The sequence below is a fragment of the Cygnus atratus genome, chromosome 6, assembly GCF_013377495.2.
Source record: "Cygnus atratus isolate AKBS03 ecotype Queensland, Australia chromosome 6, CAtr_DNAZoo_HiC_assembly, whole genome shotgun sequence".
Taxonomy (NCBI): Eukaryota; Metazoa; Chordata; class Aves; order Anseriformes; family Anatidae; genus Cygnus; species Cygnus atratus.
The window spans coordinates 22,516,108-22,538,238 of record NC_066367.1 but is presented as its reverse complement, the minus strand read 5'-3'; the positions used below and the strand labels follow the sequence as shown (position 1 = coordinate 22,538,238).

General features: G+C 37.3%; 1 protein-coding gene across 1 annotated transcript in view; it reads right to left on the bottom strand.

The window, feature by feature from the left end:
* Positions 1-11,465: 11,465 nt before the first annotated feature.
* The window catches only part of KCNH7 (potassium voltage-gated channel subfamily H member 7), a 221,047-nt gene continuing 210,381 nt past the window's right edge, over positions 11,466-22,131 (bottom strand). The window contains exons 13-16 of the mRNA XM_035571085.1: positions 21,598-21,849; positions 16,563-16,728; positions 13,066-13,258; positions 11,466-11,732 (exon numbers count right to left, since the gene is read on the bottom strand). Coding sequence (XP_035426978.1) covers positions 11,466-11,732; positions 13,066-13,258; positions 16,563-16,728; positions 21,598-21,849 — 878 coding nt within the window. The remainder of the gene's footprint in view (positions 11,733-13,065; positions 13,259-16,562; positions 16,729-21,597; positions 21,850-22,131) is intronic.

Genomic DNA, 22,131 nt, shown 5'->3' with positions numbered 1-22,131 from the left:
TTTTGATTACTGCTTTACGCAAGTTTCATTTGAAAGACTTTTGGGGAAAGTCACTCTGCTTTCTGCCCCCTGTACTTCTGCTGTCATTACTTTCTTTAGATGACAGGCCAGGGTTTCATTTCACATGTTGCATACATAGCAGTGGCATACATAGCAGTGGCAAATAAGGCCCTGTGTATTTATACCACAACAGCCCTTTACAGGCTCAAGGAGTTTGCAGACATCAGAAGGGCACTTATTTGGCTTTAGAGGGACAAGAAGACCAACACTACTTGACGTTATTCCTGCTGCTACTAGGCTGAACAAGTAATGGCTGACCTCCTGCTCTCCTGCCATCCCCTAGCTGGATGCTTGCACTCCTCCCCGCCTCAGCCATTGCCAAGCCCTCCGTCCCTTCATAACTGGGCTGATACCAGCCACGGGGCTGACAACCACAGCCTCCAGTAGAGTGCCATGGGCAGCTCCCGGCACCGGCGGGAAACCCAACCCATGGCCGGGGGGGTGGCCACACGGCAAAGCTTAATCCTCAGAGGGCTGGAGCACCTCTCCTATGAAGAAAGGTTGAGGGAACTGGGCTTGTTTAGCTTGGGGAAGGCTCTGGGGAGACCTCATTGCAGCCTTCCAGTACATGAAGGGAGCATATAAACAGGAGGGGGAATGCCTGTTTATATGTGTTGATAGCGATAGGACAAGGGGGAATGGTTTTAAACTAAGACAGGGGAGATTTAGGTTGGAAATTAGGAGAAGGTTTTTCACTCAGAGTGTGGTGAGGCTCTGGAGCAGGTTGCCCAGTGAGGTCGTGGATGCCCCATCCCTGGAGGTATTCAAGGCCAGGCTAGATGAGGCTCTGGGCAGCCTGCTCGAGTGGTTGGCAACCCTGCCCAGAGCAGTGGGGTTGAAACTAGATGATCTTTAAGCTCCTTTTCAACCCAGGCCATTCTCTGACTCTATGACTAAAGCACGAGCACAAACAGAACATCCCCTCCCCCGCCCCGCTGAGGCGGCCGCAACGCGCCGAGCCCCTCCTCACCGCCCCGGCGGCGCCGCGCAGGCGCGTAGAGGCCGACAGCAGTGGCCGAGTTGGCGGCGGGCGGGCTTGGTGTGGGGGTGTGCGTGAGGAAGGAGGGAGCTCAGTGCCGGCGGTGTCGCCCCTTGGGGCCCGCTGAGCCTAAGACCTCGCCCACGGCGACTCTGTGCCTTCGGGCCTTGCTCGCCGTTCCGTTTCGGTCCCCTTCGGCGCTGCTTGCGGACCAGGGCAGCCCGAGCTCCGCAGAGGGGCTGCGGCAGTGTTGTGGCTTCGTGTGCCCGGCAGGGGCAGTGGAAACGAAACTGCCTTTTCTGAAAAGAGTTTTAGGAAGGGCGGATAGTATATCTGAAAACGAGTCGTAGTGTTTGGGGAAGCACTTCACAGCGTCCATTATAGCACAAACAAACGTGAAAGGCTTGGATGCTGTTTGCATTACATGTCGTTGAGCAGTAGGAGAGCTGAAGGAGGGTACTTGTGGCTACAGCATAAGAAAGAAGAATAAATATTTTTCTGTGTTGTTTGGCTGCTCAGCCTAAACACAGTTGCTATAGGGCCTTGTCGCTTAGTTTTCATGACACTGGTGCTTAGCAGCTTCCAGACTGCTTAAACAAACCAGGTCTTTGCGTGTGTCTCCTTTGTCATTGTTAGTTAAAATTAAATCTTTTAATAGTGATGCTGTGTATTTAGGGATCCAAGCATCTCATGTTATGCAGTGCTACATCTGAAATTTACTCTTAGAAAACTGGCACAGGTTGTACTAGTGGCAGCAAGGGCTTTGCTTTTCTCAAAAGCGTAGATCTGAGGCTGCTTTTGCAATATAATAAAGGTCCTTCATGTGATCCACAGAAGCCATCTGCAGCTGCACTAATGAGTAACTCAACACTTGGCACTAAAACCAAGCCTCTTTCCTTCCTGTTTTCCCAAAGACCTGCCTCGATCCAACTAGTTCAGTGAAGTTTTCAGTGTTTATTTTTATATATGTATATGTGTGTATATATGCACACTCAACTTTCTAAAGTGTCTTAAAGTATTTCTGAGGCCAAGAGGAATCTCAGTCTGAAGGCATGTTCTTTGTCAGGGTTTCGTGACTATCAGATAAGGTTGTTTTACTCTGTGTAACACAGAAAACAACGTGTTGATTTGCTGTCTTCTTAGGAGTGGCTTGCTTCCGTTACCAGTGACTGGTGAGGTAACTTAGACCCATAGAAATATGTCATGTATCTGAGAGAGGCCTGCCCCTATGGAGACTTTATAACATGGTTTGAATATGGGAGGATCTACAATGAGCATCTAATTTTTCACCGGAGTTAGGGAAAGTGTAAATGAAGAGCATAACGTTTCCCTGGGTATCACAGAAGACTGTTAATCCTACTTTATCACTGCAGTGGATGAAACCTGGCTTTGTGTTAACCATTGCAAATAGCATATTTCACTTTCTTCAAAAGGAAGATGATTTCTGTACTCCTTCATGACATCCAGTGTGTAAGCAAATTATTCTTGGTACAAATGAGGTAATGTGGCCAAGGAATTTGTGTGGGTCTGCCTGTCTTCATCAACGTGGCTTATTTTTTCACAATTCTGAAAAGGCTGTGTGGGAAGGGTGAAAAATTAGGTACAAAATCTTCGGAGGGGAAGGGAACAGGACATAACTTAGACCTTTTCATGGAGCAAGTTCACCAAAATTAGTGAGCTTTTAAATCTTTGACTGTCTCTTCATTTTTCAAAAAATGAAATAGTTGAGTGAAAGGTATAATACTGGAAAGTTTGAATTGTATTCTAGATAACCAATGCTTAAAGCTTTATATGAGTCAGAAATTACTGTTTTTCCAAAATCTACTTAAGATGTGGGTTCACTGAAAGTTCTTTTCTTAGGGGTAGCCTTTGTCATTATATTTATTAACCATGCCCAATCATGTTTTTCTTGAGCAGAGTGTTGAGCTCCCACGAATTAAGGGCCTTTCTGTGAATCTCTCAGAACAGTCAGGGGAGAGCTCAGTTTAAATTCGTCTGTGTTGCTATAAACAACGTGATCTTGTTAGTCATAGAAACACAAGATTGGAAAGGACCTACAAGATCATCTACTCCAACCACCCTCCTATCACCAATAATACCCACTAAGCTACTAAATCATACCTTGTAGCACCTCATCCAGGTGCTTCTTGAACACAGCGAGGGACAGTGACTCCACAACCTTCCTGGGCAGGCCGTTCCAGTGCCTGACCACTCTGAGAGAAAAAGTTTTTTCCTGATATCTAATCTAAATCTCCCCAGGCGCAACTTTGGCCATTTCCTCAAGCCCTATCATTAGTTATCTGAGAGAAGAGGCCGACCCCCTCCTTATCACAACCTCCTTTCAGGAAGTTGTAGAGTGCAATGAGGTCTCTCCCCTGAGCCTCCTCTTCTCCAGACTAAACAATCCCAGCTCCCTCAGCCACTCCTCATAAGACTTGTGTTCCAGACCCCTCACCAGTTTTGTTGCCCTTCTCTGGACATGCTTCAGGGCCTCTGTCCTTCTTGTAGTGAGGGGTCCAAAACTGAACACAGTACTCGAGGTGTGGTCTCACCAGAACTGAGTACAGGGGGATGATCACCTCCCTGCTCCTGTTGGCTACAGTATTTCTAATACGGGCCAGGATGCCATTGGCCTTCTTGGCTGCCTAGGCACACAGTCAGCTCACATTCAGCCAAGCATCGATCAACACTCCCAGGTCCCTTTTCTCTTCACAGTCTTCTAGCCACTCCGCCCCAAGCCTGTAGTGTTGCATGGGGTTATTGTGGCCAAAGTGCAGGACCTGGCACTTGGCCTTGTTGAAAGTCATCCCATTCGCCTCAGCCCAGCAGTCCAGCCTATCCAGATCCCTCTGAAGGGTCACCCTACCCTCAGGCAGATCGACATGACCTCCCAACTTGTTATCGTCTGCAAACTTGCTGAGGGCACAGTCAATCCCCTCATCTAGGTCATCAATAAAGATAGTAAACAAGATAGGCCCCAGTACCAACCCCTGGGGGACACCACTTGTAACAGGACACCAGCTAGACTTAACTCCATTAACCACTACCCACTGGGCACAACACGCTGTGTACTCATTTGTAATGTTGGCTTGAATCACTTTAAGAATATCTAATATAGGCATTTGAAAAATTTATTTCCTAATTTTTGAATCTTTAGAGGGAGGGCAGGTGTACGTGGTTTTGAATGTTAAGATTTTAGATTGGGCTTTATAGCAGGCTCTTGCATGTTGTTCTACTTTATTTATAAGCACTAGTATCTAAACAAATCTTTATATTTTTGTCTCTTTGAAAACAATTCATACTATTCTTCTGAATATTGGAGAGATACAAGGTAGTGTAGATAAAGTAATACTAACAGGTGAAGCTCCTTTGAGTTGTCTGTCATGTATGTCAGAGAACAAATGCTCAGTGCTTTCTGGTTCTTGCCTTTAAAACAGCAAGATCCCAATTTACTCTGATGCAGCTTGTGCGTGTATAATATGGAGTCATTTTAACCACTATTAAAATCCAGCTCTGAATATTTAATGTATGATTTTTTTGGGTGTGTATTACACTATTTTTCTTTAAATTACCAAGTAGCTCACTGTTAAATGAGCTAATATTTGTCAGCTGAGGTGCATTAACATAGCTCGTGCACCTTTCTGAGTGTGTTAGAGAAGTAAAGTGTGTTCATCTAAACCATCGGGAAGTTGACTTTTGTAACTTTACTTTTAAGACTGTTTTACTGCTTGGTTGGAGCAGGCTAAAGTATTTGGTGCTGTAAACAAGTAGCAGCTGTTTACTTGTGATACAACCAGTCTGAAAACTTTCTGTATGAAAGGAAGTTAATACAAATTGCTTCAAGCTGGCTGGTAAAACCCCAAAGAAGTTAATATTAAAGATAAAAAATAATAATAAAAAAAAGGTAACTACAATAAATTACAGAAAAATAAGGATAACTGGAATATAATTGCCCAAGCTGTCTTGAGAGCAACATCCCTGCACCCTGTGAATGTCAAGAGGAGATGTGATGGGTAGATGGAAAAGCGTCTGTTAATTATTTCTGTGTGGAAATGCTAACAGTTTTGAATAAACTTTGCTAAGTATTGAAAACAAAGGTGCCATCATTTTAATCAATGTACTGACTATCTTCATATGTAAATTCTATATTACAAAATACTATAAATTTGCTAGAGTTTTTGAATATGTTTATTTACATGCTTACCTGCTCACTGCCATCAATATTTAAGATGAAAGTTCTGTTTACTGTTTCTGATTCAGATCAGTTGCTCTTTGGTTACAGTGTCTTGTTAAACAATGTAAGAATGTTTAGTTATCACTACAGGTAATGTAATGCATTAATAATCACTGATATCTTTTGCAAGTTAAATGTGAGTTGTCAACTGTGATGAATGTGTGCATTTGTTCTACAGCATGGAGAATTAGATGCTGAAGAACTAGAGATGTATAATCAATGGGATCTATTCTGGGAAGATAGTGAGTATTTTGCTGCGGCAGACAGGCAGGTATAGCTCGGTGCTAGAGAGGTTACCACCACTGCCTTGCTGACTGCGTTATGAGGTAAAAAGTAGAAGGTAAAAAGAAGACTGAGCTTTTATACCTCATCTATTTCTGTCACCATTCAAAATTGAATCATGATCTCAAGGAGGCTTCTCTAAGATATTAAAGTTAATTTCAGTTGGTTCCCTAGTAGGCTGATGTACCCCCTGTATTTACAGAAGCGAAAACTTAAGATTATATAAATGTAGGCCATGCATTATAAATGGTAGCTAGCTCGCTTACTCAAATAAAACATCATATACCCTAGATGCTAATCTGTGTGTGTTTTTTTCATTAGTAGTGGCAGGTGTCTCAGATGCTATACTCTGAAGACATCTGGTGGTTTGAAGTAACCAGATCAATGGATTATTTAACAACCAAAATATTCTAGGTAAAACTTGCCTACTCCTCCTGCTTGTTAAAATAGTGGTTTTAATATTTATTTATGTATTTATTTATTTATTTATTCCCCCATCCTGTGAGGCAAGCTTAGATAATACTATTTGAATACAGCTGGAATTGCTTCCAGCTGATTGTATTTTAATCCCACCTCAAGCTTTTCCCCAAGGAAATCTTTTTTTTTTTTTTTCTTTTTTAAGAGCTCAGTTTATCTCAGAATATTTCAGTGACTCTTCATCTAGATCAGTAAAATCCCTGAGTAGGCCTTACATGGTAAACCCACTCCATGTTTCACTGTAAATTCTGTAAAAGAAACCGTCTCAGGAAACAGAAGTGTCTGGCTTGAAGACAGGTATTTCAACAACACTTTCTATCAATATAATTTGTGAAAATGTGGCCTTAAATGGAATAAAAATTGTCAGCTTCATTACCCAGATCTTGTAACTGGGGGTTATTGTAGATTTTGAATTCCTTGACCAGTGAAGTTAGAGGGACTAGACATGGACATACCTTACAGTTTTACTTGAGGATGGAGTTCAGTATGCTACATGTCGTTTACTGTGTACACAGGAATTTCTGAAGAGGTCTAATCTTGTGCTTCTATGTTGTGTGCTTCAAGCCAGTGAGAGGTGTTGTGTGTAATCCTGTGCTTTTATGTTTATTCCAATAGTGTTATAAGTATATTAAATATTGAACTATTTTTTGAATTATAATTTTGACACTAAAACGTATTCAAACTTTTGGATCCCTGTTAGTGGTGCTTGCATTGTAGTAATTAAATTCAAGTCAGTCACAAATGAAATATTCACATTCTGTTGCTCATGACTGAAATAAGTGTAATACATTTATTTGTGCATATTTAGACTTCTTGCAAATTTTATGGTGATATAAAATACTGAATATGTGCAGTGTACAAGTGCTTTTATTTGTACAGTAAACATTTTTCCAGGAAATCTTTTCTGAAAGCAAAATAAAACTTATATTAACTGTATTATATAAAAACCTGTTATACAAACAGGATTTGCCATAGGTCATAATAGTGAAGTATTTATCTAGATTAAATTTTCCAACTTTTTTTGTATTTTCAGCTTTACAATATCATGAAGTTTCAGTATAGAAAATGTAAATAACGCATAAAAGGGGCAAATCCATCCAGCAGGAGACTTTAATTTGGTCCATCTAATTTCCATTCCAAAGAGAATAGCTACATTCTGTATTCATTAATAATCAGAACTTCCCAAGTGGGCATAAAAAAAAAATACAAGTAGCTAGATGAAGAAAAATGTTTCCTCATTAATAATGCATTTCCATCTACTACTCATACATAGATATACAGTGAGAGAAAGTAAGCTTGCCATAGTGATGCCTTCATGCAATTACAAGGTCCAGGATATGCTCCTTTAGTATCATTGATAAAACTGAGCATGGTGATGACTTGCATAGATGATCTATTTGTGGATTGTGTTTATTTTTCTCCTGTTAAGATATTTGCTGCTTAAGTTCTATTATAGTCTTCTTTTCAAGATTAAAAAAAAAATGGTGCATGGAGGAGATGTAGTATATGTGATGCATTGACTGCTGTATGACATGAGTACGTTATCATTCCTAACAAAACTTAAGGGAACTCTAGGTTCAGAGTAATCACATATAAAGGACATTATGCATGCTCTTATTTAAAGTAGGTAAGAGGCTACTTAAAATTTATTTATGTCAATGGCTGCATACCAAGTCTGTTTCAGGTCTGAAGCAATTTTACAGTTTACAATTAGTATTCTCATTAAATGTTTACATTTGAAGCATGTTAAATTTGAAAGTGAGACTAGGTTCCTTGCTATTTGTGCACAGCTGCTAGATACTACAGATAAGAGAATTGCATCCACCTATATTCTTAGTGGGCTTTGCATTAGTGATAATGAGGTAAAAGAAGTAAACAGATGAGGAGCATGGAATTTGCATTTTCCTTTCCTGTGTGCAAAAAGAGGAGAAGGAGAGGCAACTTGGGAAACTTTGGTAAACGTATGATTGCAACCATTTGGAGTAGCTACAAGTAATGATGCAGGTTGGAATAAAGTCTCAAATTACTATCAGTAAAAAATAGTAAAACAGAAAATGCAAACCAATAGTCAGTACTTACAGCAGACTTGGCATACAGGCCTTTCCTTATCAGACCTGTTTTAATTAACTTTGCGCTTGCTCCTCTTAGTGGATACAGGCACCAGATTAGTACTTCTTGCTTTGTCAGTCACTGTAATGCTTTTAGTACAACCTTGTTAGTTAACTCATACTACTCTGGACTTGATTGAGGATAGTACAAGAGGAATTTGGCAGCAAGTTTCTACAAGCAAGTTCATTATTCTGCAGCAGATGTAGCGCAGGGTGAGTATAGCCTGAATGGGTTGCTCTCATAGTTGGAGTCATTGTCCTGATTACTTTGATATTTCAGTACAATAGCTATTCTTGAATCGTCAGGATATTACTCTCTATCTATGGGTTATAATGTATTATGTGTTTTTACCCACGAGTTTTAAATGTAAATAGCCAAGTTAAGTCTTCCTAGGCTCAAGCATAAGCAATACCAAAATCTCCTAAATTTTTGAAAGATGCTATGGGTATGTTAGAATAGCTGTGTATTGATGCATGGGTATGCAAGCCTTGTGTTATTCCTAGCTTTATTTGGGTAACGCAGAGCAATTTCTACCTCGTTAGAAATGGACCGCGTTTAAGGGGAGCCCTGCCCAGAAAAGATAAAAATAAGAAAATTTTTGCTGTTCCTATTTCTAAAAACATTGGTTTGTACTTGTCTCTACAAGAAAAAGGCTTGAAGCAGTGGGTCTTCGTTTATTTCACTGTACTTAAACAAGAAAAGAAGGTATCTGAGAAGGCAGGTCTGTCTTTGGCAAGGAAGGGACAGATAGACTACTGCAAATCGAGTTGTCATCTGTGTTTTGTTTCTTCGCTTGTTGCCAGATGTCTAGGGAACTTAGAATTTTTGTAACTATGCAACTAAGTTTTGTAACTATGTAACTAAGTCTCCCTTAGTTGCCCCCATTTCAGATTTTCCTTTTGGATAAACACAGACAAAGAGAAGAAAAGGAACAAAGCCTTTTTAAGCCAATACAAGGATGGAGCTTTTCCTTCGCTTGGAACAATTGTGGCAGTTGTTGCTTTTCCTCTTCCCCATCTTTTCCTTCCCCAGTTCACCTGTTATGCTCAGTCTCTTGGCATAAATATGAAATTCCAAGTGATGAAACCAGGCAAAAGGCATTTAGTAAAGTAATATTCATACATTATACTCTTTTCATTCATTTTATTTTTAATATTCCAGACTCTTTAAATGTGGCACAACCACAAATACTTCTTTAGACAATATGCTAACTTGTTCTTTGTAATGGATATTAGTATTAGCTACTAAACTGAGATACAGCAATTGTTGCTAATGCTTGCTATTGAGCGAAAAAAAAAAAAAGCTATTTGACTTTGTTATTCAGCACTCCTGTTTCAATGGAGTATCTGCAGGCAGAGATTCTAACTGGCCCAGTGATGCTATCATGTAAGATCTGATCCTGCACTAAAGGCACTAAAAGTGCATAACTCCTGTCATTGCAGTAGAAGTAAGAGCAGTCAGCATGTCGTAAGATATGCACCTATCAACAGTCAACCAATGTGAGGCAGAAGAAAATTTGATCTTGTATGAGAAGGGTTGGGTTCTCTTAACTTAGAGATATTTAGTTAAGTCATTTTTGTATCTTTATATGCAAAGATAAAGCAGAGCCTTGCTTGGTATTTTGACACTAATTTTAAATGAGAGAAGATGCAGCCACCTTGTGTTTATTGACTGTGAACGACTAAGTGTCTTACGTATTATTCTGACCCTAACACATAATGTAGGTAACTCTTACTTTGAGGGTCAACCAGTCAACCATTATTGTATTACTCTGCACGCTGGTTTAGAGCAGAGGGATTTTTAGTTCGAGTTTCACTGCTCACCCACTAACTGGGTTACATTCTTTTCTGAATTCAGTTCTCTTCCTAGAGGAATTTCATGTTAAAGCTTTAAGATTACAAAATTATGTGAACGTTTTTTAATATTTAAAAACAGTAATAAAAAGGTCAGTTCCTTCTAAAATAAACACAGCATTTGAAGCAGAATAATATTTTAATAAAATTAAATCTAAGTATTCACAAAGCATTATGCATATACAGTACATACTGTATTTAAAGCCTACAGACCTTAAATCATTTTATTCTAATGTAGTCAGCTTTGGACACAAGCTAAACTTACTTCTTTTGTAATAAGAAAGTTTACAATTGTTCCTCAGAGTGATCTTACATATATACATATATATAACGATATCTATACTCCTACATGTAAGTGTAGGTATATACACACACTTGTGTATATGTTTGTATATAAACATACACACACGTACACACATGTACATAATGTACATATATAATATACACACATGCACACATCCAGGAATGTGTGTGTGGTATGTGTGTCCACATACATCTATACCCTATCTAGGATCATTGTAGAGGGGCCAGTCAGTAAAAAGAGAGAACTGCAAACAACCACCCTTATAATTATAAACCAAGAATTTAAGTATTTTTTAATTATACAGATTGTTAATAATTTGTATTGAACAAAAGGAACACAGTCTTCTGTATTATATAGAAATTAGATTTATTGCATTTGATTATGTTTGTATGACACATGAAGAGTACCTGCCTGCTTATGATAGCTAACTTCTTTGATGTGAATTAAAAAAAATAATACTGGAAACAAACTATTCAATTAATATATGTGGTTTTGTGGATGCAATCTATGGTGATACCTTCCAGCACGTGGCTGTTTTCCTGTCTTGTTAAAGTACTGTGTTGCTTTAACTGGTTTGGAAGGAGGCTGATTTCTATGTCCTAATTGTTTTGAACCCAGAAGACTTGGTTACGTTATTTGTTCTTTCTCTAGATGCAGAATAATTGCCACTTATAGTAAAAAGCTCACTACAAGAAAGATAATCCAATTTTCAAAAGTGAGCAGATTTTACTTGAATTTTAGATTGGTCAGGTTGGAGTTTTTTCTGTGTGAATTATTGTTATTGACCTCCTATTTGTTCTGAAAACATATCCACAATAAAATACTGTTTCCATGACAGCAGTAAATAGTCATCTCCATGCAACATAAACTGTAATTTCAGAACATGCATGTTATTTAAAAAATAAATAAAAATATAAGGTGCCTTGAGAATGCTGGCAGTTTTACATTTAGAACATACAGTTAGTGTGTGTGTATATATATTATTTACATCAGAACTGCTCAACTTTACCTTACAAGCTTCAGATTTAGGAAAATATACAGTACTTTTGCATATAATGGTATATTCCTTGTAGCCCCTGAGTCAAGTATAGAGGATTTAAATACAAAAAAGGAAAAACAGCCATTAAAAGCACTTACATTTTTATGTGAAGTAATAGTATAAAAGTATTATTTCCCAGGAAGACCAGGATCGGAAACATGCCTATGAAGACTCAAGATTCCTACAGTGCTTAGTGAAGATTCTGGCAAGGAAGGGTGCCTAACTGGCTGGAGATAAGTTTTACAATGCTGTGGGGGACGCTCTACAGACCGGTCATGTTCTTGATCTAAAAAAGAAGCCAGGTTGTCTTCTGAGGCAGTGTTAAGATGCACTCCACTTGAGAGGGATTCTTTGGATTTAAGTTTTGATTTTTCAAGGTCTAGAAATTCAGGACACTGGAAAAGAGAAGAAATAAGATGGCAATAATTGTGTCAGTCTCTTCTAGGCTCTTATTTCTCCTCAAAATGAGCACAATCTGATTGTTGTTGGAAAACCATGTTTGACAATTAAGCAGTGTGCTGAAATATTTTTTACATGGTACTGCAGTTGCTTTAATGTAAGTGAATGCAATTCTGTTGATTAGTTGTAGAATCTGGGGATTTTGTCCCCTTCTCTGTCTTGTTCATGTGACATCAAGATACAAGTATATATCCTTTCTGAAGGACTGAATATTCTTGAGGCCTAGTCTAAGAGTGTGGATTTCAATATTCCTGAATTTGTAGTTTCAGGCTGCACCTCTGGAATTATTTCAGTCCAAACATTAAAACCATTCGGATTCCAGTCTCAGCACTTAGTTCTCCTTCACTTTTAAACTCAGAATCTGTGCAAAGTGTGCAGTGTGCCTGGTGATGTTTGTTTCCAGAGGGTTGCTAGATTTCTGTTCTGACAGTTTTTTTTTTTTTTTTTTGTGTAGGTGTATACATGGTGGGTAAATGCTTCTGAAAACCGCTGCATGCTTGCTGCCCTGATAATCTTTATGCATGTGAACTGATGCTTTCTGGATGCATTGGACTTACTGTACCTGTATGTGTTTTGGCATATGCATGAGGAATCTGGCATATCCAAGCACACTGGATTTACTAATTGTATGCTGCAGCGCATCTGCAAATAACATGCCACATCTCTGTTCAAACTGTTAAATTCAAGAAATGCCAAACAAATTTGGAAAATCAAATTCTGCCTGAACAGAATTGGGGTGGAAAACATGTATTGGAAAATGCAGGTATGCAGCAGCTCTGTATTTCCAGCAGTGGCAAGGGATTGTACATAAGATTTTTTTCTCCCCTTGTGCTTCCATATGTATATAACCACCCTGCTGCCTCAGCTGGACTTCTCTGGCCTCTGCCTTCATGAAAACGGTTATGGTGTTTCTCAGGACTTCCAAGAACTGGACCTACAATAGATGCTTCTGCATCTTCAGGTCTGATGCTAGGAGAGCATTTGTGCTTTACACTTGCGTCTAATATTTGTTGTTTCTGCTTGTTTTTGTGAAATGCATGATAATTAAGTAAATTGGTCTGATTATAAGATCACTTTATGAATCTCTAAAACCCTCACAGAAAATGTGGCCTCTGAAACTACGGTATCAAAGTCCACTGCAGAGGTGCTAGATCAGAATAATAATTTCACATTCTTTAATGAACAAGCAATTAGATTAGTATGCGTTTCTTCCATCATAAGCTAACAAGATTAGCAAGGCTCTTTTGATCTTTTAAAATGTGTATGTACCTGAGATGAAGGACTGAAACTTCTGTCTGTTTTAATTGATGCTACAGGATGAAGCTTTCGTGTAAACCGAATTGCTGGCTGTTGATATTCTGCCCCTGCAGTCACCATGCTATAGGCAGGTGGAATGAGCGTTGACTGCCTTTGCAGAAGCTGCAGGATGGTTTGGATATCAGCAGTCATCTGGGATTCAAGCCTAGAGAAGTAACATAAAATCAGTTAATGCGTGGTCAGGAATGGGTATTTTTTAACATACTGATTACAGATGCATTCAAGATGGACTTGCAGCTTATTAATAAAGCAAACTATTGCTTTTTATGACTCGACCATGCCTTAAGTAGGAAAGAACAGAAGAGGGAGTACTGAGCCCTTCCAAAGCTTGCTAGCTCTCCCTTTCCTTTGCAGAACATACCTGCCTGCTTGTCTCCGATCTTTTTGCTACGTTAAGAATGAGTTCATTACTGTCCTTTATTTTTGCAATTAACAGTAACATGGGGGAACAGTTCTTTAGTTGAAATTAAGAGGAATAACTGTACTCTCTTCATTGAAACTAAATTAATTTGTACTGGCTTAGGATGGGACTCTCGTTCTGTTGTATCTGTTGATTAATTCTGACATTGCCAATGCTAATAGAATGCACTAAAATAAGCAGAAAACTACATTTGTGTTCTTCCACGCTTAGAAAATGAAAGATACTTTCAAGAAAGTTTCTTTTAAAAAAACAACACAACAACTGGCCAAGTTTCTTTACTGTCAAAATTTATACAGACCATAGAATTAATTTATATGTTTCTGATGTTCAAACTCAGTAGCTTTTTTCTTTTTTCCAATTTTCATAAATTTTTATATGACTTCTGAAACACTTAAGCTGCTTATGTTGTTCATACTGACAATTGCATAGCATTGAATTGATTTTCAAATGGTCTTACCAATATCATTGACAAGCTCAGCAATAAGTAATGCCTGTTGTGCCTCCCCAGCTGCTGGAAGGCTACAGACATGCTATGACGGACTATGCGGATATACAGCCTTCTGTATTGCAACTCATCCTCTGACAGAATAAACAAATCTTTGTCAGCAGCCTTTAATGTTGTGAATGTTACTACTTGGGCTCTCTACAGCAGCAGAATTGATCCTGCTGCTGACAGATCTTTGCTTTTACCAGGATCTTTTTTTTTTTTTTTTTTTTCTTTTTTTAATGTTGGAGTAGTCCATCACCTGTTTCACTTATTTATAAATGTATCTATGAAATTAATCTGAAAGATATGCCCAAAGGATATTTAGGATGCTGTTTCTTTCCTTATTGGGAGAAGCAGGCTCTGTGGCATCAGCTCCTATAATGAAAGGCCCAAACCCCGAGGTTAGTCAGTTCACGCACTATTTGCCTTCTTGGGTTGCTTGCTACTTGAAAATATGCTGATCTCACACAAGCATGATGCTGATGCCACAGGGGAAAATACTTCAGCAGCAGCATGACACCATCCAGAGAGCTTCTGTCTGCTAAACTAGAGGTTTACCATCTCAGTTGATAAAAGGGATTTAGCATTGGAGGACTTGTATCAGCAATTGTCTTTTGCTTTGAATTAACTCTGAAATGGCTCGCTTCTTACTTTGTCAGTACTTGATAGGGATTTCCTAGTACTTCAAATCAAAGAGTACATCTGGTACTGCTTATTCATCATTTCATTATTGCATGTATATCTTCTCCCTCCTTTCTTTAGAATTTAAAAAAAAGGTCCATGTCATGCCATCCAAAGAAAAAGACATGAGAACTTTAGGCACTTGGCCCACAGTCTCCATGAAATTCCAGTGGCTAAAAGATGAAAAACAGAGATAGTGCTAGGGTAATAGTCCTGCTACAGTGGCTTTCCAGCCTTCTATGTCCATTTAATAATTTGAGTAGCATGCTGAGCCTCTGACTTGACATGGAAAAGGACAGGAAAATGTGACCCTGCTTTATAGTCCAGCAGGTCAGATCTGACATAAGCCAGACAGAATATTGTCTGTTACATTTATAGAAGATCCAGCAAGACCTCAAATCCTGAAAGCATGAAAAGCTTTAAAAACATGAAAAGAGTTAAAGAATAAAATGATTTAATAAAATTCATAACAATTTAAATCTTAGTTTATCGGTAACAATGGTATTCTCTCACTCAAAAATATTGGGAACTTATGTAAGGTTTTGGTGAAACTGTGGGTAAACTTGAGATATAATTTCAGTTTTAAGAGCTTAAGATTTCAGGAAATGTAACTGAAAGACTGTTAATTCCCACTGTTAATAGGGAACATGCAGATATTGGCTATGTGACATTTACAGTTTCTTGGATTACTTGACTACTGCAATTAGAAATTACAGCAATTCAGGCTTGCAAGTGAAAAATGTCTTTTTAATGTACTCTATAGTATTCGTAAAAGAAAAATACTGTGTTTTGATTGGCTTATAGTAGATGAAGGAAGCACTATACCATTAACCTGGCTTTAAACTGATTGCTAAAATTTACAGCACAGAATGCCAATGAAGACTACTAAAGCACAATTGGGGCTGAGTGTGTGTCATAGTACTTGTCATGGAAAAATATTGGAAATAATAAAGAAGCTAAAGACCTGAGCATAGGACGATTTAAAATTAAGTGAAATTACCTGGTAAACTATAGTGTATGATGGATCAAAGTTCTGTAACTATATTTTTAATATGCTATAAACTATGCTGCTTAGCTGCCAGGAAAGAGCAATATATTAAAGATAAGAGAGAAGAAGGAAGAGACATTTTATTAAGTGAGGTAATAATGTATTCTGATGAAGAAAATGTCCATTTTCTGTTGTAACAGGTGTTAAGTATTTTGCCTTTGCATACTTCCATATCTTACTTATTACAGAGGCGGTAGCAAAAGAAGTTAATGCACCTAAAATGAAGCTTGCCTGTGATGTAAATGCTCTCTTTTTAAGGAAAGCAGTTGGTTTACTTTGGGACTTCACGAAAGAAAAAAATACTTCAGATACTGAAGATGCTGAAAATTTCTGTTTTGTGGACATGTGAAAAACTTAGGAATCAATGCTGAAGAAATGGCATTCCAGCTGAGATTTACATTTAACAAGTTTAGGTGCCTCATTAAGGTTTCTTGGTTAAAAAGTTGGACTCTTAGGCTGCCTGTCAGTTGAGGAGAAAGGCTCTTCAGCATGGCAATTCAGAGTCACTAATGCAGGTACCTAGAGGTAAGTGACATTATTCAGGCAGCGATTTAAAAATTTTAAAATCATCATTCCCATTTTTTTTCCAGGAATCTAAAAGGCTGAATTTAGGTGATACTTAGGCTCCTATGAATTTATATGGATAACAAAGTGATATTCCCATCCCACATATTTTTGTACTTTTGAACTTCCAAAGATATGAATGGTTTTGGAAACTTTCTGAGCAAATTCATTCCTCCTGTGGTATCATTTGTATCCATTGAATTATGTACCCTTTCACAAATATATTTTTATCATATCTCTGTTTTTACCTGTTGAGTTGTTCTTGAAGTAAATCTAATCGATTCTCCACTTCCCCATATACATAGTCACTTTCAGTATCGCAGATGCCCCATGTAACATGGGGTAATGCTGACTGACTCGGGGAGTCCTGGTACTCCCTGATGTTCTCCTCCCAGTTTCTTTTATCAGCAATATCTGATGAAAACAAAACAAAACAAAACCCATAAAAAAGTATAGATTTATATACATGCTGTTAGAGAGGATTGGCACCCACCAAGCATTCGACTTACCAGTGTTTCCCAAACCTTGGAAGTCAATTTGGTATGGTGACAATTTGCCTGAATTGTCTTTGTTCCTTACCACTGTTTAAGGAAAGATAATAGTGGACACATCCAAAAATTTTAAATTTCTAACATAAAGATAGGAACATGCTAATACTTTGAAGCTGTAGATAAACAAAGTAGCTTTGTATAGCCAGCATCAGAGTTCTGCCAATTAATACCTCCTATTTCATTGGTTTTCTTTCTATTATTTTACCAATGAACCCCCAGTTTTCTCAAGATTTTTAACAATTCATTTTTCATTGAAATTAGAAGTGTTTGTTCTAAACTAACCCTATATTATTTACTTGAATTTGTGTGTTTCAGAGACCTGGCTAGAACCTCTTCTCTTGCCCTTGAATGTGCTACTGAAATGTATTTACTGTTTAGCTTTTTGGTTTAAAGGGAGAACTTGGTGCCTTGCATTTACAGCATTTGGTATACATTACAGTGCCTTGGAATGTGTTCTCTAGAGACCTCTGCTAGCTGCCTTTCTTACTAGTAATTGTAACACTGCTTCTCTTAACAAGGTAAACGAAGTGTGATACGTTTTCTCTGAGACAGAGGCCATCTAATGCAGCTCATAATGCTTGCAAAGGGATACTGGTTATTATTTTCAAAAGGAAATTGATTTTCATTGATGTAGTTTTAGCATCACTTTTCTCCAGCCCAACCCTTATATTGGTGTGTAAAGCATGTTTCAGAGACTCTTATAGTACTGTGGTGTGAAAGGTGCCAGTTCATTTTGTTTAATAATCTGTGACTCCTAAAAGAATGAAATGTTCTGTATTTCTAGGTCAGTCATAGGTCACTTTTAATACTAAATGAAGCTTCATGATAAAAAAATATATATATTTTTGAAGTACAGATAAAAATTTGTATTAAGGTAGAAATAGTAAATTACTTTAAGCTAAAAAAACTCAAATGCATTATTAAGATCTTACTTACTACAGTTTCAGCTAGTGTGCTGAATTTAATTCCCCTTCTAATCCTGTATATTTTATATACCAGTATATAAAAGTCTAGTCTTTATATGAGTCCTTTATATTTATTTACCTCCATCCCATTGTAAAAAATGACGATGACTGTTCCAGGTCCCAGCCCTCCCGTGTTTTAGGTCTCTGTGTTCAAACACTGCAACTTACTATGCACTCCTTCCTTCTGCTTAGTTTTCTGGTTTGAGCTATTTTCCCTTCTTCTTTGCTTAATTTACACCTCTGTGCATTTATTAATTAGTTTACATTCCCAGTTTCAGGCTTTTTTTCCTGCTCACCAAACTGGTGAAACGTTACAAATTATTTATCATGGGATATATTAGTTGTACATACCCTTATTTGATATAGAATGAAGATCTTGCTGTGAGCTTTGCAGACCCTACAGGTGACATATTTAAGATGAACAGTGGTTTTTCTACATATACTACTTCCCATCCTCAGTCTTTGTTACTTTGATTCAATCTGTTGTCACATAAACAGTCAAAAATTGCTTAGTACCACTCAGATTCTCCTCTGCTCTGGAAAAAAAAGGCTGTTGAAACTTTAATACTTGTTCAGTACAACTCCTGTTAGGTTCATATTAGTAATTATTTAACCATGTGAAGTTATAGAATGTGTTAAAAGTTCTTATTGGGCTCAGACTGGTGCTTCAATGTACAGCTGGAGAAGAACCTTGACTGCTTATAAGGCATTAGCTTCAGTCGTATGAGCAGTTGGATTTGAATCCCACACGCCTCAGTAGTCCCTTAATGGTTTGCTCAGAGCTTCTCCTAACACTTCTTTTGGCACTGCATGCTGATAACTCCACATAGGTTACATTCATTTCTCACTCGTGATTTTTTTCTAAGCAACCATAGAAGCCAGAGACATGTTTCAAAGAAAAGAGAAAAAAAAACCTGTGTGGGTGACATGTGAGAGTTTTGTTTAAATGCTATTAGCTAATCCTTTTCAAACACATCTTTAAGCAGTGTTATCTAAGTAAAGAAACAGGAAAAAAAAAAAAAAGAAGAAGAAGAAAGGAAAGGAAAAGATTTCCTGCTCAGATTTAGTATTTCAAGTAGAATTAGTCAGGAAGGGGAGCTCTCACTACATGACTCCAAGAGGAGGAAGAGATAGGTGCTTACTGCATTATCTGCTCTTTGTTTAGCAGGTGGTAGAAGGTTTCCTGGAGCTGTAGAGAGTGTTTGGATTTCATGTGACATGACCTGTAACTGATTTTATGCACTGAACAGAAGGAAGGGGAAAGAGATTTCATCTTGGCTACAGAGAAACCTATTCAGGTTCTCAGCCCACTTAAGCCAACAGAAAGAGGAAAATGTCAGAGAAGCATGTAATTTGGATTTAGTGGGCACACATGGCACAATTTGCTGTGTCCAAGGAAATTGGAAAGCTCTCAGCAAAGTGAATGGAGCAAGCTACGACAAATTCAGGGGTAAATTTTTCAACTGTGGTTGTGGGTATAATGGATGTTGTAAATCCAGTGGAATTATTTTTAAGCAGTGAGTTTCAGGATTAGAAACTAAAAATATAGGCCTTACATTTCACTGCTTTTTATTGGCCTGCAAACCCATATTGTTGGCTATTTTACACAATAATTCACTCTGTAAAATCTCATATTTTTCAATGCTTTTGATTATCCCAGGGAAATCACAGATAGTTTTTGTCCCAGTATATGTATTTGTAGACTGTTAAAATAAACAGTGACAAAGCAAGTGAATTGGCACTCAAATTATAAAATTAGTTCATACCCTATAAGCAAGACTCTTGACTTATCTCTTGTGGGATACAGAATCGTACTGTTCTAAGCATATTTTCAGATACTTCCACATACACCTGTATTCTCAGAAAGACTGAACAGCAGTTACAACTCTATAACCAGCTGTGGTCTTCTATGGCTTGAAGAATTTTAGACTGAGAACTAAATCAATAAATATGTAACTTGGTTCATCTGAACAGTTAATGAAGCAATCTTATGGCCTAAATAATGACCAAGTGAGAATAGAAAATAGCATCTTTCTGCAGTATATAAATTAGCAGCTATGGAAAAATTATCAGATCTCCTCAAAAAAGACATATGTTTTAATGTTAAGACCTAGTTTTCAGGATTATGAAAAGAAGTTTATAAAGTTTCTGTCCTCATTATCTGCTATCAACTAATTATTATTAGTTGTCTTTATCAACAGTAATGAATGAAGCTTAAAACAAAACTAAAGATAACTAAATATGTATCACTTACAGTAGCTTTATACAGGTACGTTTATATTAAGGCTACCATAATATATGTAGATTATAAAGATGCATACATACAGTTAGAGTTTATTTCAAAATTTTATTATATTTATAACTACTTTTATTGTATTATATAACCAATCTCTTATAAGAGTAGGAATAACAATTTAGTTTAAAACATACATCAATCAAAGCTGATCTTATTTTATTGAAGATTTTATGAAAGTTGCAAGAAGGGTAATGAACTTCCACACACATTATCAAAAATGCTAGAGTACAAAACATGTGTCTTAATCAAAACATGTAACCTATATACATGCTAAATTTAGCTCAATTAAAATCTGCAATAGGCTGCCTTGGAAAACATTGCTATAGCTACAAGGACACGTTTCTGGCTACTGGTTGGGGAAAGGTAAGCTTTCAAATTTCAGTATGTATGCAACAAGTTTATGAGGTGCACATTTATATAGTCCTAACTTGAGGAGACCAGGCTTCACATATTCATACCTTTAAAAAGAAAAAAAAAACAAAACTGTTTGGCCTGTTTAATCATTAGCATAGTTTAATATTATAACTTAAAAGCTTAAAGTTTATTGAATAGTGGTTAAATGGTTAAATCGCCTTAAATGGAAACAAACTTAGGGGGAAGACAGCATTAAATGGTAAATATGTAATTCTTTCCTTCAGACTGAAATAATCACAAGCAAACTTTCAACAACACTGTAGCTGTATATTAATCTGGAGCTTTTCATTAATTTCCCTTCACATCACTGAGAAAATTAGCATTTTAGTATATTAGGTGTAATTTTATGTAAAATTAACTTAGATTGCGTAATAATTTTTGATCATTTGTCATATACAAAAGGCCAAATATTTGTTCTTGTATTTTGCTTAAGGAAGTCAGGATTTGTTCTGTGATGTAATAGCATTCTTTTTAACCAACATGTACAGCCAAATGGGATAGAATTCTTTCAAGTTATTTTGAATTTCTTTCACTGAATTTTGGTTGTGCATTGTCAATGCAGAGAATGGTAATAATTATCTGAAAACAATTATTTTTTTTTGGTGTGTGCGTGTGACCACCTTTAGATTTATTTAACCCTTATGTAGGATTTTGTGCTGTCACCCAACTCAAGAATGTCAAACTCCTTTGGAAGTACTCTTTACTGCTCTGAATGTAGTTTTCATCCATGAGCACTTAGTGAGGTCTAGTACTAGTTGACAATTTTGAAGATTTTGTTTAAAAATCTTTTCTATGGTAAGTCAGTTACAAGATGAATACCAAGGTGAACCTTTGGGAGGTTCTGTAATCTGGTCCCACAGCCATTGTGTCAAACTATAGCAATCCTCTTGGGAAATAATATTTTTGATCTAAAATAGTCTTTCTTGTTAATCTTTTGGGAAACACGAAAGTAACTATTATGTAAAGAATCATTAGGACCATTAAGAAAATTATTTTTGATAATCAAGCCAAGTAAGACGTCTACTCAAACTCTAGAAAATTGTACCAATTAGATTACCTTTGCAAGAATTGCTTCTTTTGTCAATAAGAATTTCTTCTGTTGCATGAACCATTTCTTCAAAGTCCACCTCTGTGGTTTTCTCTGTTACAGATGGGTAGTCAGCTATCCCAGTGAACAGGGGTTTTTGCTCATCTTCTATGGAGGACATAAAGGATGACGAGCCACTTTTTTCCTCCTCAAAGTGTTTCTTAGTAGATTGATAATATCTGTTGTTGTCCCCTGAGGGTTCAGGATCATTCTGATCATTCTCTTTGAAATAATCTGTTAGACAGAAATAATTGTGTATAATATGCAGTTCATGAGACTAAATATGCAGTTTCATGAAGCTAGTTCATGAAACTGTTCTAGATTATTCTGATCACAGGATAGAGATTATTCATATATCAGTTACAAGGTTCACCACCTATTAGAATAAATTACTTTAAAACATTTTTTTGATTCTTGTATCAGAGGAGATTTATATTTCTCTTAAATTCCCAGAAGACATTTGCATGTATCTGTCTTCATATGATCATCTCAAAACAACTTTTA